This window comes from Rattus norvegicus, chromosome 6, assembly GCF_036323735.1.
Source record: "Rattus norvegicus strain BN/NHsdMcwi chromosome 6, GRCr8, whole genome shotgun sequence".
Taxonomy (NCBI): Eukaryota; Metazoa; Chordata; class Mammalia; order Rodentia; family Muridae; genus Rattus; species Rattus norvegicus.
The window spans coordinates 103,617,938-103,632,963 of record NC_086024.1 but is presented as its reverse complement, the minus strand read 5'-3'; the positions used below and the strand labels follow the sequence as shown (position 1 = coordinate 103,632,963).

Genomic DNA, 15,026 nt, shown 5'->3' with positions numbered 1-15,026 from the left:
CCCAATTAAATACTTTCTTCTATAACTTGCCTTGCTCATGGTATTTCGTCACAACAATAGAAAAGTAACTAGGATGCTTACATATATCTTAAAATGCAAAATTGAAGTGATTAAGACAATATCATCTTGTTCTGATCTTACCCTAGGCCCATTTTATGTTTGCTCCCTAAACACGTCATCTTTACCTTGGCAAACACGTTTAGGACCTTACCATGACCCTGACCATGGTCCAAATGCATAACCTGAATGTATAACCCAAGCAATTGCTGCCAGTTCTCTGACCTACACTTGATGTCATCATGGGGCTTGCCTTTTAAAATGCTATGTATACCCCTTACTAAGAGTTTTTTTCTGAGGCCGCTCATGGTCACTGGCCAGTAAGGACTCTTAATTGGGCTTTATATACATGGTAGCCTGTAACCTTTTCACATGGGCCATTAACATATGTCCAGTGTTTCAGAAAAAGCTGAGACTGAAGGATCACAAGTTGGAGGCCAGGTTGGGCTATAGAGTGAAATCTTGTTGCAAAATACCCTTCCACCAAAATCAAATAGAATAAAAGCTATAAGACAGCATTCCTGGGGCTGGGGATTTAGCTCAGTGGTAGAGCGCTTACCTAGGAAGCGCAAGGCCCTGGGTTCGGTCCCCAGCTCCGAAAAAAAAACAAACAAAACAAAACAAAAAAAAAAAGACAGCATTCCTTTATAAAATTATTTGTGTGAGTATTATTTATTAGCGTGGGTACAGGCATGTCACAGCTGGTCAACTTGTGACAGTCAGAGGACACCTTGTGGGGGTTGGTTCTCTCCTTCCACCACGTAGGTTCCATGGATCGAACTCAAGTCATTAGCCTTGGAGGCAGGTTGCTTTACGTGCAGAGCCCCCTGGAAGGCTCCTAACACAGTATTCTCAGAACTACGAAATCTAAGTCTAAGCGAATACTAAAGCAAGAGCTCCATAAAAAAGATTTTAAGAACCCAGTCTGGGCCTGCGGAGTCGCCAGCGGAATTATTTGATTACATTTGCTTCTCCGTTATTCATATTTATAGTGATTCAAGTTCTAAGAATAAATTCAACAGTAGAAATAAATAATCACCCATCATCAGAAATAAGATTGCTTCTATGAACTGCCACAGTAGCACTCCATCTATGCAAATACATGGTCTGGTTCTTTTAACCAAAACTTTAGAAAGTGTGGCAAAGAGGGTCTCGTAGTGGTTCCCCCAATTCTCTCTCCTCACTGAGTAAGTACTTGAAGAACCTGCCTGCCTCCATGTTAGGCTTGAAAGTCATTTTAAAGACAAACTAGGTTCATTCTTGTTTAGGGTGAAACCTGTTTCTCAAGGATTGAACTATGCCCCACCTGTAACCTTAACTACAAATGGTTCTGTACTGCCTGTTCCAGGAATGTAATCATGTCTTTGTTTCGAAAAAGTTGTTTATAACCATCTTGCAACCTTTGTTTCAAAAGGTTACAAAACTACCTTGTGTGTCTTTTTTCCAGAAGGGACTTACTTGCTATACTTGTTCTGCTCCTGTAACCCTATTTTACCAGACAAATCCCCCATTTGGAAACCTTCCTACCCCTGAGCTATAAAAGCCTGTCTTTACATCCAAAGTTGAAACCCATCTCAGGAGGAGGCAGCCTGTGTAGTGAATTTTAAAAGCTTGCTTTAATTTGGCCACGATGATTTGAGTGGTTGTCTTAGTCAGGGTTTCTATTCCTGCACAAACATCACCACCAAGAAGCAAGTTGGGGAGGAAAGGGTTTATTCAGCTTAACTTCCACATTGCTGCTCATCACCAAAGGAAGTCAGGACTGGATCTCAAGCAGTTCAGGAAGCAGGAGCTGATGCAGAGGCCATGGAGGGATGTTTCTTACTGGCTTGCTTCCCCTGGCTTGCTCAGCTTGCTCTTTTATAGAACCCAAGACCACCAGCCCAGGGATGGCACCACCCACAATGGGCTGGGTCCTCCCCCTTGATCACTAGTGGAGAAAATGCCTTACGGCTGGGTCTCATGGAGACATTTCCTCAAGGGAGGCTCCTTTCTCTGTGATTACTTCAGCTTGTGTCAAGCTGACACATAAAACCAGTCAGTACAGTGGTGTTTTTTTCTCCTGCCATCTTTAGGGTCAACATACTCTTGAATAGTTAAGCCATCTGTCCAACTCAAAACTGAATCTTCTGCCTACCTTCTTTCCCGGTATGCATTCTAGCCTCGATAGTTTTTTGATTCCTGTGACTGAAACTGGTTCCAGCCTCCAAGCTTTGCTTTTTCCTGGTTCTTCTTTTTGGAGATTTTCTCCCCCAACTCCCCACCGAACAATGTGGCCCTTGTAGGTTAGTGATGAAGACCTTTACTTAGTTGCCCAGTCCTTCTCACTGAAGCTCTGAACGTTTTTGTCAATAATACTATTAGGTTACGTCTATATCGTTTTTCCTACTAGAAAAGAAGCTAGATGGGGCCAGAAATCTTCAGTACCTAAAATCCCTTCGCAGGGAAATGAATGCGTGAATGAATGAATGAATGAATGAATGAATATACCTGCAGACAATTTTTTGTTGGTCATTCTGGCATAACAACATAAATGAGTCAGTCGAGTGAACAGAAATATTAATCTGTCCAAAACTGGTGCTGCGATTCTGGGGAGTTTTGGCTAAGGACGAACTGGCAGAACTAGTTCCAAGCCCCAGGCCGGCTCTCAGTGAGCGACTACGGCTGCGCGGAGCGTTTGGAGGGCCGGGTTGAGCCACTTCCGGAACAGTCGGGAGCCTGCGAGACTTCCAGCCTCTGTGTAGGCTAGAGCGGCACGACGGGCCGGCGTGTGCGGCCATGGAGGACGAGAAGAGCTTCTCCGATATCTGCGGCGGCCGCCTGGCCCTGCGGCGCCGCTACTATTCACCGTACTGCCGCGAATTCGGCCTCAGCTCGGCTCGGCTGTCGCTGTGGTCGCTCACCGCTGTCACCTGTACGGTGTGGCTGGCGGCCTACGGGCTCTTCACCCTGTGCGAGGTAAAGGCCGGCGCTCGGCCGGTGCAGGCTGCTTGGAAAGGTCTTGGGACTCACCTGTGGATCCGGGAGGGAGGGGACTCCCTGGATCTGGGACGCCGTTCCGCGGCCGGACTGCCTTCCCTCCCCAAGAAGTTTGTGCATCTAAACCTTCTACCACAGTGGACCACTTGCCATGCTCATTCATGGAACATACCTCCTTAGAGAACTCAGAGCATCCTCCTCCCATCACTCCTTACAGGCTAACACTGCCAACGGATAGCGGGCATTCGACAGAATTCCAGAAAGGTTTATGCCTCCACAACTGTACACTATAATATCTCCTCCTAATATCTGTTTCTCAAGCCCACATCAACTACCTCCCCTCTCCCAACCCTTCCTCAATTTAAGTGCATTTTCTAAAGAGTTGCCAGATTTAAGACACGAGTGTTTTCTATGCTCAGTTTCCAGACTTTTTAATCTTTTTCTGAACCGCATTCTATTATCATCATCATCATCATCAATAATTTCGGTAGGGTCTCAGTAAATGTAGTCTGACTGGCCTGGAAGCCTCCATGTAGAGCCTGCCTTTGCCTCCCAAAGGGGTGTGTCATCACACCTGGTCCAATCACTTTTATGCCATCCAAGTGCATGGCAGAGTATAATTAATAATGTGCATAGACATAGATGAAATTAAGTCCCCTAATTTAGGGTCTGAGGAATGGTTCAGCAGGTAAAGGCACCTACTGCCAAACTGGACCACCTAAGGTGAATCCCCAGAACCCACATGATGGAAGGAAGGAACAGATTCACAAAGTTGTCCTCTGACCTCTACACAGTCAATGGTATGGGCTGGTGTGGTGGGGCCACCTTTAATCCCAGCATTAGGGAAGCAGAGGAAAGAGCATCTCTGTGAATTCAGGGCTAGCTTGGTCTACACCAGTCTACATTATCAGCTCCAGAACAAACCAGAGCTACCCAGTAAAACCCTGTCTCAAAAAACCAACCAACCAAACACAAATAAACAGTATTTTAAAAAGACTCCTAATTTTTACCAATTCATATTTAAAAGTTTCCTCACAGGTCAGTTGAAGTTATTAAACTGACCTAGCCCTTCCCCCAAATTTGTAAGATACTTGGATTTTTATTCTTTTGGGGGAGGAGGTATGAGTTAAGGTTTCACCATGTAGCCTTGACTGTTCTTGAACTCACTGTGTAAACCAGGCTGGCCTAGAACTCACAGGGATTCAGCGGTTACTGCCTCCCGAGTGCTGTTATTAAAGGGATTCATCACCATGCCCAGTTGAATGTTAATTCCAGCCTGTGTTCCAGATACCTGTGCGGTTATCTGTAAGCAGGAACTGATATTTATTAAATACCCAGAAGGCCAGCTGTTTCCCTGAATTTCTTATTTCACCCCTAGATGGGGGAAATGTTCAGAAAGAGTAATACAGTCTTGACTTTGATAAAGTGACAAACCTGGGCTTCCAAACTAGAGCTGCCTGACTTTGAAATCCCTTTCCGCCATACTTTGGTCTCCAGATCTCAGGCAGTCGCATTTGTTACTTGTTGTTTGGTTTGGAGATACAGGGTCTTGCTATGTAGTTTAGTCCTTACACTGCATCCTCCTGTCTCAGCCCCTCCCAGGGAAGGGCTGGTATTACAGGTGTGTGCACCACACCCTGCTCATAGCTGTTCTGTCAGTTCCCTATTGTACTCTCCTGCATGGACACCCAAATGTCCCCCAAATGCAGAAGTAATTGTGTTCCCTTACGTTACTCCAAGACTCCCCCAGGGCTCTGTGTGCAAAGGTTCAGATCGTTCTCCTACTCCAAATCTTCATGGAAGTGATGAATAGTGGGAAGAACTCTCAAAGGAGTCCTTCAACTGTGGCTTAACCTGACTCGGCTGAGTAGTGTGCCACCTTAGAATGTTGACCAGGAAAACAGACTTTGAGGCAGATTATCTTGACAGAGGCTGATGGGTAAAATCCCCTAAGCATTCACTGACCCCCTGACCCCCTCTGCTTTGATCAGTTTTGTTAACATTATTCCATTCTGCAGTATATTAGCCCTTTGAGCAGAGTGTGCCCATCAGCGTGTACCATCTTCTCTGCACCAGTTGGGGCCTGCTTCCTTGGAAGTCTTCATGGACCAGCCGTGTGCTCTGATCTGTCTTTCTGTCCCCCTCTTTTCTTCTCCCCTCCATCCTTTTTCCCTCCTTCCCTCTTCCCTTTCTCCTCCATTTGACTCTTAACAGTCAGTAACACAGTATTCTAGCCTTTTTTTCCCTATCAATCTTGCATCTGATAAACCTTGGCTTTCTTCCATAGTGCTTATTCAGTTTGGATTGCTTACAAGACACTGCCCCACACCTGAAGTTAATTAGCCAAAAGGAGATGTTTCTGGGTCATCAGAGGCCCAGTTCTGACTCCTATTTACCAGCCAGAAATAATTATCTGAACAGAAGTCAGCAAGCTTTTTCTTCAAAAGGCCAAATTAATATCTTAGGCTTTGTGGATCTCTGTCCCATATTCTTTTGTCCTTGTGTTATGTTATGTATATGGGTGTCTTGTCTGTATATTTGTCTGTGCAGCACATACATGCCTGGTGCCCAAGGAAGTGAGAAGAGGGTATCAGGTCACCTGGAACTGGAGGTATGGACAGTTGTGAACCTCCACGTGGATGCTGGGATTTGAACTCAGGACCTCAGGAAGAACGGCCAGTGCTCTTAACCGCTGAGCCATCTCTCTGGCCTGTTGTTTGTTTGTTTGTTTGTTTGTTTGTTTTGAGACAGGGCCTCACTGTGTGGCCTGTGTAGCCTTGTCTGGCCTGGAGCTCAGTGTATAGTCCAGATCCACCTGCCTCTGCCTCCTGGGTGCTTGGATTAATGTGAGCCACTGCACCTGCTTCTTTTTGTTCTTTGGTTAACCTTGTGAAAAATGTTAAAGACCATTCTCTGTTCAGAATGGGTGAGCAAAGGTGTGTGGTTGACCTCACTTGTTAAGATTCATGGTTTGTTTTTTGTTGTTTTTGCTTTGGTGTTTGTTTTTAAAGATTTATTTATTTATGTGTGTGAGTACACTGTAAGCTGAAATAAACCCTCTCCTCCTCATGTTGCTTTTGGTCATGGTGTTCTGTCACAGGAATAGGAACCTGAGACACTAGGTCTGTGATTCCCTTTTCTTGTGGAGAGTCAGAGGAGTAAAAAGGTGCAAGAGACCAGATAAAAGAAACAAAACAAAACATCCCACGGTTCAGTTCAGAAGTGTTAAAAGGTTATAAACGTGCCTTAGACACAAGGGCATATGTAGCTGTGTGTGTGTGTGTGTGTGTGTGTGTGTGTGTGTGAGCACGTGCACGATCAAACAAGACTTTGTTCATGCTAGACAAATGCTCTACCACTAAGGTACATCTTCAGTCTACCTAACACTTTTTACCCCTTAACATTCATTTTAGTCACAGCTGTAGCCCAGAACGAAAGGAGATCAAAATGATAAGGGGCTTTATTAATGCAGAAAGAATTGAGGTTCAAAGATTGCAGAGTTCAAGTGAAAGTCTTCTTTGGCCCTGGCTCCTCTCACACAGTGAGAGCTTAGCTGTCTTTGTGGCAGACCACACCCATCAGAAAGCACTAACCACTAATAAATGACCTCTGCACCAGTTAAGTCCCGCTGTATATGCTATTCCTGTATGCTTTAATCTTAACCCCCCCCCCCCTTTCCTTTCTCCAGTGTTCCTCCTATTAACCTTTAAGAACATAATTGATATATCGGCCTCTTCTGTAGTCCTCCAGCCTGCATGTCTCCTCGCAGCATGTGACCACTCCTGATCCAATCACAATTCATTCCAAGTTCTATTAGAAAAAAACAAGTGGCTATTTAATCAGTCAAGAAATAGTATCTGCTGCTGTGCTAAGCACTCCATTGTTGCTCTGTCTGTAATTCTGTGCTCCATGTTTTGCAGGGGGAGTATGAGAGGGAGGGAGCATCTGGCCTTTAAGTTGTAATTTGGGGAAGAAAATTTTCTGATGGATGTGATGGCAGATGCTTCGCTGGGAGCTTCCCGGACCTATTCAGTAGTAGTCTGGATCCCCTTTCACGACGTGCCTCTCTCACACTTTAAGAGCTCAAGTGAAGATAATGTCCCCTTCATGCATGTTCCCTCATCTGTTCTCCTCACAGAATAGCCACCCAGCAGAGGCCTTTCCCCTCATTGTCCAGTTAACTTGCTGAATAGCATAGGTATACGCAGAGGAGCATTTGGTGATCTTACTGCCTGTGTCTGGCTCTCTCTTCAGAATAGCATGATCCTCTCTGCCGCCATCTTCATCACTATCTTAGGCCTGCTTGGTTACCTCCACTTTGTGAAGATTGATCAGGAGACTCTATTAATCATCGACTCACTTGGCATCCAGATGACTTCGTCCTATGCATCGGGCAAAGAAAGTACCACCTTCATAGAGATGAACAAGGTCAAGGATATTATCATTAATGAGGCTATTTACATGGTAAGTGTCCAGAGGAGGCAGTCAGCCCATGAGGTGTGCTGCAACCTAAATTGAGTCCTAATTAAAAAAAAAGTCGTTGTCACAGAACTAAACTTACGGTGCCTCTGTTCCAATACAGGTAGTTTTTGGCTGGCATGCCTGTGAGCTGTAGAAAAGAAACTTACATTGAAGTAAAAGTTTCTTTATAGTCATGCTTTCCTCAGTGATGGGGTATGTTGCAAGGAATGTGTTGTTCACGAGTTTGCTGGTTGTACAGACATCACAGCACACACTTAGGCTTAGATGGTACAGTTTAATCACTCAGACATCCCACTGATGGTGTGTAATAAATACGAGATGCTTAAGGTTGCTGCCAAGTGCAACACTGCTGCTGCTTTACTTGAGTCAGGGTCTCATTGTATAGTTATGCTGGCATTGAACTTCCCATCCTCCTGCAGCTAATCTCTCTTTGCTTGTTAATTTAAGTTTTTTTGGTTTTGTTTCTGCTTATGCATGTGTGTCTGTATGTATATCCTGCTGAGGCCAGAAGAGGATGTCAGAGCCCTGAAAATGGTGTCACAGGTGGTTGTGAGCTGCCCTGCATGGGTGCTGGGCACTGACTCCAGGCCTGTGGGAGAACGGCGAGCACTCTGACCTGGCGAGCTGTCTCCTTAGCTGCCCACCTCCTCTCACTCTGTAAACCAGGCTGGTCTCAAACTCAGAGATCTACCTGCTCCTGCCGCCTGAGTACTGGGATTATGTCACCATGCCTGGCTACCAGGCTTTTCTCTTTCAAGTAGGAGTACACACCTACTTAAAACACATAGCAGATATGTAAAGCATGACTGTTTTGGAGAAGTAGCAGGTTGTCATGGATACAGTCACCATTTCACCATTTGTCTTGCAGCTCAGACATGTTTGTTTACTTGTTGCTTTCTTCCTCTAGGGCACGAGGACTTACTGTGTTGCCCAGGTCCAACCTAGTCTCAAGCAGCCACCTGCCTTGGTCCTATGAACTTCTGGTTCAAAGGAACGTTTTTTGTTTTTGTTTTTGTTTTTGTTTTTGTTTTTTGGAGGGGGGGTGATCTATTAAAGGACAAAATGGAGGTAAATGCATACATGAAATTATGAAGGAAGAGAGAAAGCTAATTGCTGTTCTAGTTTCGACTCCATCATGTTTTTTCTTGTTTTGTAGTGGATATGTGGCATAAAAGTGTAGTTGATAAAGTATAACCCCTAAGTGAGGCCCCGTGGCTCCAGAGTGGCCATTCTGACTGGATAGTTTTGAGTAACTACCTTAATCTAGCTCTGATGTTTCTATTTGTGAGCACATTACAACACAGTGATGATCTCTTGCTGCCATGGTGGCTTGTCCCTTTCATCCTAGCACTTGGGAGGCAGAGGCAGAGGCAGGTAGAGCTCTCTTAATGAGTCCAGCCTGGTCTACAAAGGGAGTTCCAGGCTAGCCATGACTATTTCATTAGACCCTGTCTCAAGAAAAACAAACAAAAATATTTTTTATATATAAAATAAGAAATGAAAGTTCCTTTTTTTTTCCAGTCAGGGTTTCACTGTGAAGCCCTGGCTATCGTGGAACTCACAGAGATCCCCCTGCCTTTGCCTCCCAAGTGCTAGGATTAAAGGTGTGTGCCACCACCACCATGCCCCCCATTGCAAAAATATACTTTTCTTCTGTTTCAGAAGTTGTCAGATATTTTACTACACAAGAGATACTTTACGAAAAGGACTCTTTAGTCTGCCTCTGAAGAAAAAAGGAACAAGATGAGTTTCACTGAGGTCTCTGTCTGGTTTCTTTTCTTACAGCAGAAGGTCATTTACTACCTCTGCATTTTACTGAAGGATCCAGGGAAACCACATGAGATATCCCAAGTAGTGCCTGTCTTCCAGGTGAGTACCATGCTCTCCCTTTCTCCCGAAAGCCTGCCTTTTCTTTCTGCTTACCCTTAAGTCAGAAAGTGCAGTAGGACACGAACTTCTGTTGTCAGAGTACTGGCAATGTCTGACAACCAATTTGAGTAAAAGGGTTTTTTAGATTTTAGAGAAGACAGTTCCCAATCATATAACCACTTCTACCTACAAATCACATTCTTGTACTTCAGTTCTGTTCACCTATAATTTTACCTTGATATCTTAAGGTTGAGGGTAATAATATAAATAATGTCTTGTCTGTCACAGCCATTATACTTAAAGTATCAGCTTACTTAGCTGTGTTATTGCTAGGTTTTAAATAATGTCTAGATTATCTTGTTTTGATCTTTCAATAAAAACCACTATGGTAAAACATGTAAACTATCAATCTTCTCTGCTCAATGATAGAACCTAGAGATCAGTTATGTATTTGTAATAATTTTGGGTTATTTTGCATAGTAAACATTTATTAAATGGACATTCATACAGTTTTCCTATTCTGTGGGTTGTCTTTTAATTTTAGTTGCATTACATTTTATAATACAAGATCTTTTCAGAATGTACATCTTGTCTCTGATGCTTCTTTCACAACTTGTAACATTTTCTGACATGATCTGTCTCACTGTCATGTGATTGCATGCTTGTAATACCAGCATTCAGGAGGCAGAAGCAGCCTGATCTGCAAAATAAGTTACAGGACAGCCAGGGCTACACAGAGAAACCCTGCCTAGAAACCAAACCAAACCACACCAAAACCTCTTTTTATCTCCCCTTCTCCCCTTCTCCCCTGCACACCCACACCCCCACACAAAGGCCGGATTTAGAGACCTCCCAGCAGGTCCTCATCCGCTCGCCCGCCCTTGTGTCTGAGCGCACAGCTGACATTTGGAGCTGTGGTGTATGAGAGGTGGAGGGTGCAGGTGCATTCTTCTCACACTCCCCTGGCTCTGCATCTCTCCCCTTGGAATCCAGAGCGCCAAGCCCCGGTTGGACTGCTTGATTGAAATCTACAGAAGCTGCCAGGAGATTCTGGCACACCAGAAAGCCACGCCAACAAGCCTATGACTCTCAGCACTCAATCGCCAGTATCTTTATGGAGAGGACTCCTCAACCACAGTAGCTGGTTTACTCTCTGTACTGTCAAAACCATCGGACAGACACGGTCCTGGGAATCAAAACGAGTAGATCTCAGAACCACAGAAGAGGGGCTGGAACTTGATTCATGTTCATGATGTGTGTGTCATAATGTTCCCGGTATAGGTTTTATCTATATTACTGATCAAGGGGAGACCTTAAGGATTTTGACTTGTCAAAAGAAGGCCAGTCATAGTGCCACATGCCTTTAGTCCCAACATTCAAGAGGCAGAAGCAGGTGATCTCTTGAGTTTAAGGCCATTCTGGGTTACATAGTGAGGATTCCCCCACCCCCAAAAATGTATTGTCCAGAAAGAAAATTTTAAGTACCTTCATGTTTGTGTTAAAATCTGTGGAGTATTAAGATGTACCAGATTTCACAAGAAAAATATAATTCCATCTGTATAGACTCTTATTGAAAAGCTAGGGAAAAATAAGTCACGTTTTTATGTATGAATTAGCAGGAATAAAATGCCTTACAAAGGGCTAGCCTCTGTCCACCTAGCTCCTGTGATCTGTGCAGGACAGTGACTCCTTAATCCACAGTTTAGGTAGGAATGGTGTGGATGCCTGTAATCCCAGCTCTCAGAAGGTGTCAACAGGAAGATTGAAAAGTTTGAGGCCAGCCTGGGCTACATGATGAGACTGTCTCAAACCCCAAGGTAATAAACATGTACAACACACAGTCATGGTCTGGTTCACTGACAGCTTTTTATTGACAGACATAATACACAGCATTTCAGCCATGGGTGTCAAGCATATTAGTACCTTTCTGTTACTTAATATTTTCTATTGCTCAAAAGCTGCTTGGCTAAGAGGGCTTAGATGAAAAATGAGAGATTACATGTTGGTTCCCAGACTTGAGACTGTCACATTAAAGGATGAAGAAGCCAGTTTACAGAAGCCTTTGTTTCAAAGGTGGTTCCTTAGATTCTAAAGATCAGGAAGGAGAAAAGGAGCTGGATTAGGCGGCATTTGCCATTAATCTCAGCACTTGGGAGGCAGAGGCAGAGGCAGAGGCAGGTAGATCTCTGAGTTTTAGGCTAGCCTGGTCTACATAGGGAGTTCCAGGACAGCTAAGGCTGCACAGTGAAACCCTGTCTCAAAGAGAGCAAGAGAGAAGGGGGGACTAGGGGGGTGGGGAGGGGAGCAGCAACAGATCTGACCTTCAAGTCTCTGACCTTCAAGTCTAGTACAAATAGTTGCATTAGCTGGAGTTCTGTTTACAAAGCACAAACAACCTAAGAGCAGACTGCATCCTTACTGGCTTCAAGGCCCTTGGATGTAAACCTAGAACTGAATTCTCTGCCTTTCAGCCAGCCTTGAAGGAGCTGTCCAGGAGCCTATAGTGATGTGACTTGAGGTAGACCTGTCTCCACTACAACCCCAAATTCTGGGGTGGGAGTTGGGGTGCAAACAGAAACGGTTATAAAGCTGCCTGGCTTTCGAGCCACGCTCCTTTAAGAGGCAGACTCTTGTGCCCTTTTAAAGTCAGGCTTGTCAGTTCAAAGGATGAAAGACTACAGCAGCTGAGGCATTCGGACAAACTAATTTTTGGCCTTGCAGTTTCTTGTGGTGTACAACACACACATTGTTAGGTTAAAGGCTTATTTCTTGATATTCTTCCTATTCCCTAGTCCATGTTACTGAAAAATGATAAACTGTCTGAAAGCTATACAATAAAGCTTATTTTTTTATATGTTGGAAAACCAAAGTATGAACTTTTTTTTTATTTTGTGGGGAGGTAAAATAAAGATCATCTTCATCAAAATCAGCTAGATTTGAGTTGAGAGGGGTTAGAATATTCTCAGGAAGGCAAAGTTGGAAGAAACTTCTGTTTCCACATGTTACTAGGGCAGATATCATATACATGCCCTGTGCTTCCAAATGATTTCAAGAAGCCATCTACCAAAAGTCTTGGTGAGCAATCCAGGCCTTCCAATAATGGAAGGGTCTTTATTGTTCCTGACACCTTGTTCTGGTGGCCTCTGAGAGCAGCAACAAGCAAAATTCATGTGTGTGGTCTTTAAGAGTGCAGGGAGACGATGACCACCTTGTCCTTCAGGAGTGAGCACAGCCGTCACCGAGCTTTGCAGAGCCTTAAAATGACACAGGAAGGGTGTGGCTCTGTCCCTACCTGTGCTAGTCCAGTGTGAGAGAGAGGGCTTTACTCTTTTTTTTTTTTTCCGGAGCTGGGGACCGAACCCAGGGCCTTGCGCTTCCTAGGCAAGCGCTCTACCACTGAGCTAAATCCCCAGCCCCGAGAGGGCTTTACTCTTAACAGAACACTGTGCTGTCCTGAAAATATTAGAGCTGCTGCCCCAGTGTTTTTCCCATTTGGGAAAGAAATTCAATTTTAGAGATTTGTAGGCTTTTGCCAGAGTTTAGGTGAATTAGGAACTTTAGTCCTATTTTATTCAGGGATGTTCAGAAAACTTCAAGTATAAGTCCCCACGTAAAGACCATGTACAATATAAAAAGATGAGCTTCCCTGAGTATCAGTGCAGAAGCCCCAAATACAGTACCATTGCCCTGGTAACTGCGGGCCATCCCTGTCTTAATCTAGAATCAGGTAGCATCCGGAGTCAGTATTCTTGTTAAAGAAATAGTGGTTTTGATGTTGGGTCTGAATCTTAAAACATTAGGCCTTGAAAGATAAGGCACCTAACGGTCACAAAGGTTTCAAGAGACCCTGAAATATACATTTCACAGAACAGTTTGAGGAGGGGCCATTAGACCCATCACAGTAGTATGCTCCAGGATATAATCTAATCCCAGAGGCACCAGGGGTGGTTTAAGGGTATGGGAAGGAGAAACGTTCACAGCAAAGCTGACCCCTTAGTGCAGGAAACAGAAGCAAAAAACTGTCCATCCAGGTCTCTGGGCTGGCGGGCTGCAGGGAGCTTGGCTGATAGGTTCACAGTTGCAGAACAGTGGTTCATGTAGCTGGCCATCACTAAGGTAGTGTCTGTAATCTAAGGAGATCAGGAAAGTGAAGGATTAAACTAGCTTTATCTTGAATGCTGGTTTTTCACTGGCTCTAACATTGAGTACCTGGGCTTTAGTTGCTGTTGGCCTAGAGAGTCTGAGATGCACTGTACCCTCCTGAGGCCAGGAGGGACAGCAGTTGCTGGATCAGATAGTTCCCACAAGTCCAGCTCAATAGAAAGATGGATATGCTATTCCACCTGAACCCTTGGGGATGCTGTCCAGAGTTTTCTAAGTATCAAGCTTACATCACACCACACCAGGCCAGAGCAAACTGTTACAGTAGTTGTCAGACCCACCTTGGGAGCAGGCATTCGGAAGGTCAACTTGTCAATACGGGTTTTTCCAGAGTTCTGGTCTGGAATGGATCTAATCACAAGCATGAAGTCGTCCCTGCAGCCACCGAACGTTGTCACTGAAGAGTAGGGATAAGTGATGTTCACCTGCTGTGGGAGGAGCCAGTCCAGTTCAGGGGAAACTCTTTCTTTTAGACACAGGGAAGGAGAACCCCAAGGTGATGATAATTTAGAGAGCTAAATCTTGATGTATGTAAGTTGTGCTCAGACTATAAGACAGCACTACTCGGCAAGAGCCGAAGAGAGGAACCATGGCCACGTAGTTCAGACCTCCGACCAGAGTAGAGAGCTTAAGACTAAAAAGGATTGGAACCAGCCCTTTCCTCTCATACCATAGTGCGTTGGTCCAGGATACTAACACCATCCTCATTCACAGCAATCCACACCGGAGTGTTCTCCTTAGAAGACAACGGCTGGGCAGGCTGCAGAAAAAGCGTGTCAGACCCACCCACAGTTAGAGATTCTGAATGTAAGCACACTCTGAGGAAGAGGGGTCCACCCAGAGTCTGATGGACAGTCCTGTCATGGTGGAAAACACAGAAAAGTGCATTTCTGTAGCATCAGGGATTGGCAGGAGGCATTGGCCTTGGGTCTCTGCCACCCAACATTGAAAAGGTAGAGGGAGTCACACCTGTCAGAACAGGATGGAGAGCTCTGTGGTCAGAAGACAAGCTGAACTAGGGGCTGGGTGTGTAGCTTAGTTGGTAGGTATTTTCTCCTGTACCTCAAACTCTCACAAGCAAATACATCTTGCTTTAACCAACTTCCTATGAACTATAAAAGAAATAGGATAACAAGAATTAAGTGAGATGGGCCTTAGGTCCTTTCAGTGAGTTTGTGACTATTTGGTAGCCATTTCCTGGGTGTTTCTGTCAGGGCTACAGTGAGGTACTCCAGAAGGTCTCTCTGCTACCCAAGAGCCTGGGGGAAGGAGACAAACTGAGACCCTTGTGTGAAGCTTTCCCAGCTTTCCAGGCCAGCGGCTTTCTATTACAGTAGTACTGCACTTTTACTTCACTCCCACCTCCATCCCCCTCCCCCTCCTCCCTCCTCCCCCCCTCCCTCCCACCTTCATCCCCCTCCTCCCGACAAACGCATGCTCATACTCTTGATTGGAGGTACAGTTTAGGGGCAGAAAGT

The 15,026-nt window shown here is 44.8% G+C and overlaps 2 protein-coding genes across 13 annotated transcripts in view; one reads left to right on the top strand and one right to left on the bottom strand.

Annotated features, from left to right (window-relative positions):
- The first annotated feature begins 2,749 nt into the window (after positions 1–2,749).
- Pigh (phosphatidylinositol glycan anchor biosynthesis, class H) overlaps positions 2,750–15,026 on the top strand; it is a 28,846-nt gene continuing 16,569 nt past the window's right edge. For 2 of the 6 annotated variants that reach the window (XR_010052119.1, XR_010052120.1), the window contains exons 1-3: positions 2,750–3,015; positions 7,291–7,500; positions 9,304–9,387. Coding sequence is in view for 4 of the 6 variants with exons in the window: in NM_001108714.2 (NP_001102184.1) it covers positions 2,836–3,015; positions 7,291–7,500; positions 9,304–9,387; positions 10,381–10,473 (567 nt within the window). In the remaining 2 variants the exon portion in view is untranslated. Of the gene's footprint in view, positions 3,016–7,290; positions 7,501–9,303; positions 9,388–10,221; positions 12,257–15,026 lie in introns of those variants that run through there. The other 4 variants (XM_017594228.3, NM_001401362.1, NM_001108714.2 and 1 more) reach the window with 4 other exon arrangements.
- Plekhh1 (pleckstrin homology, MyTH4 and FERM domain containing H1) overlaps positions 11,235–15,026 on the bottom strand; it is a 49,426-nt gene continuing 45,634 nt past the window's right edge. For 4 of the 7 annotated variants that reach the window (XM_039112286.2, XM_039112284.2, XM_039112283.2 and 1 more), the window contains 3 exons: positions 14,219–14,308; positions 13,830–13,976; positions 12,709–13,517 (listed from right to left, as the gene is read on the bottom strand). In XM_039112286.2, the coding sequence (XP_038968214.1) occupies positions 13,362–13,517; positions 13,830–13,976; positions 14,219–14,308 (393 nt within the window). In that variant the 3' untranslated portion in view covers positions 12,709–13,361. Of the gene's footprint in view, positions 13,518–13,829; positions 13,977–14,218; positions 14,309–15,026 lie in introns of all 7 variants that reach the window. The other 3 variants (NM_001395591.1, XM_039112288.2, XR_005505523.2) reach the window with 3 other exon arrangements.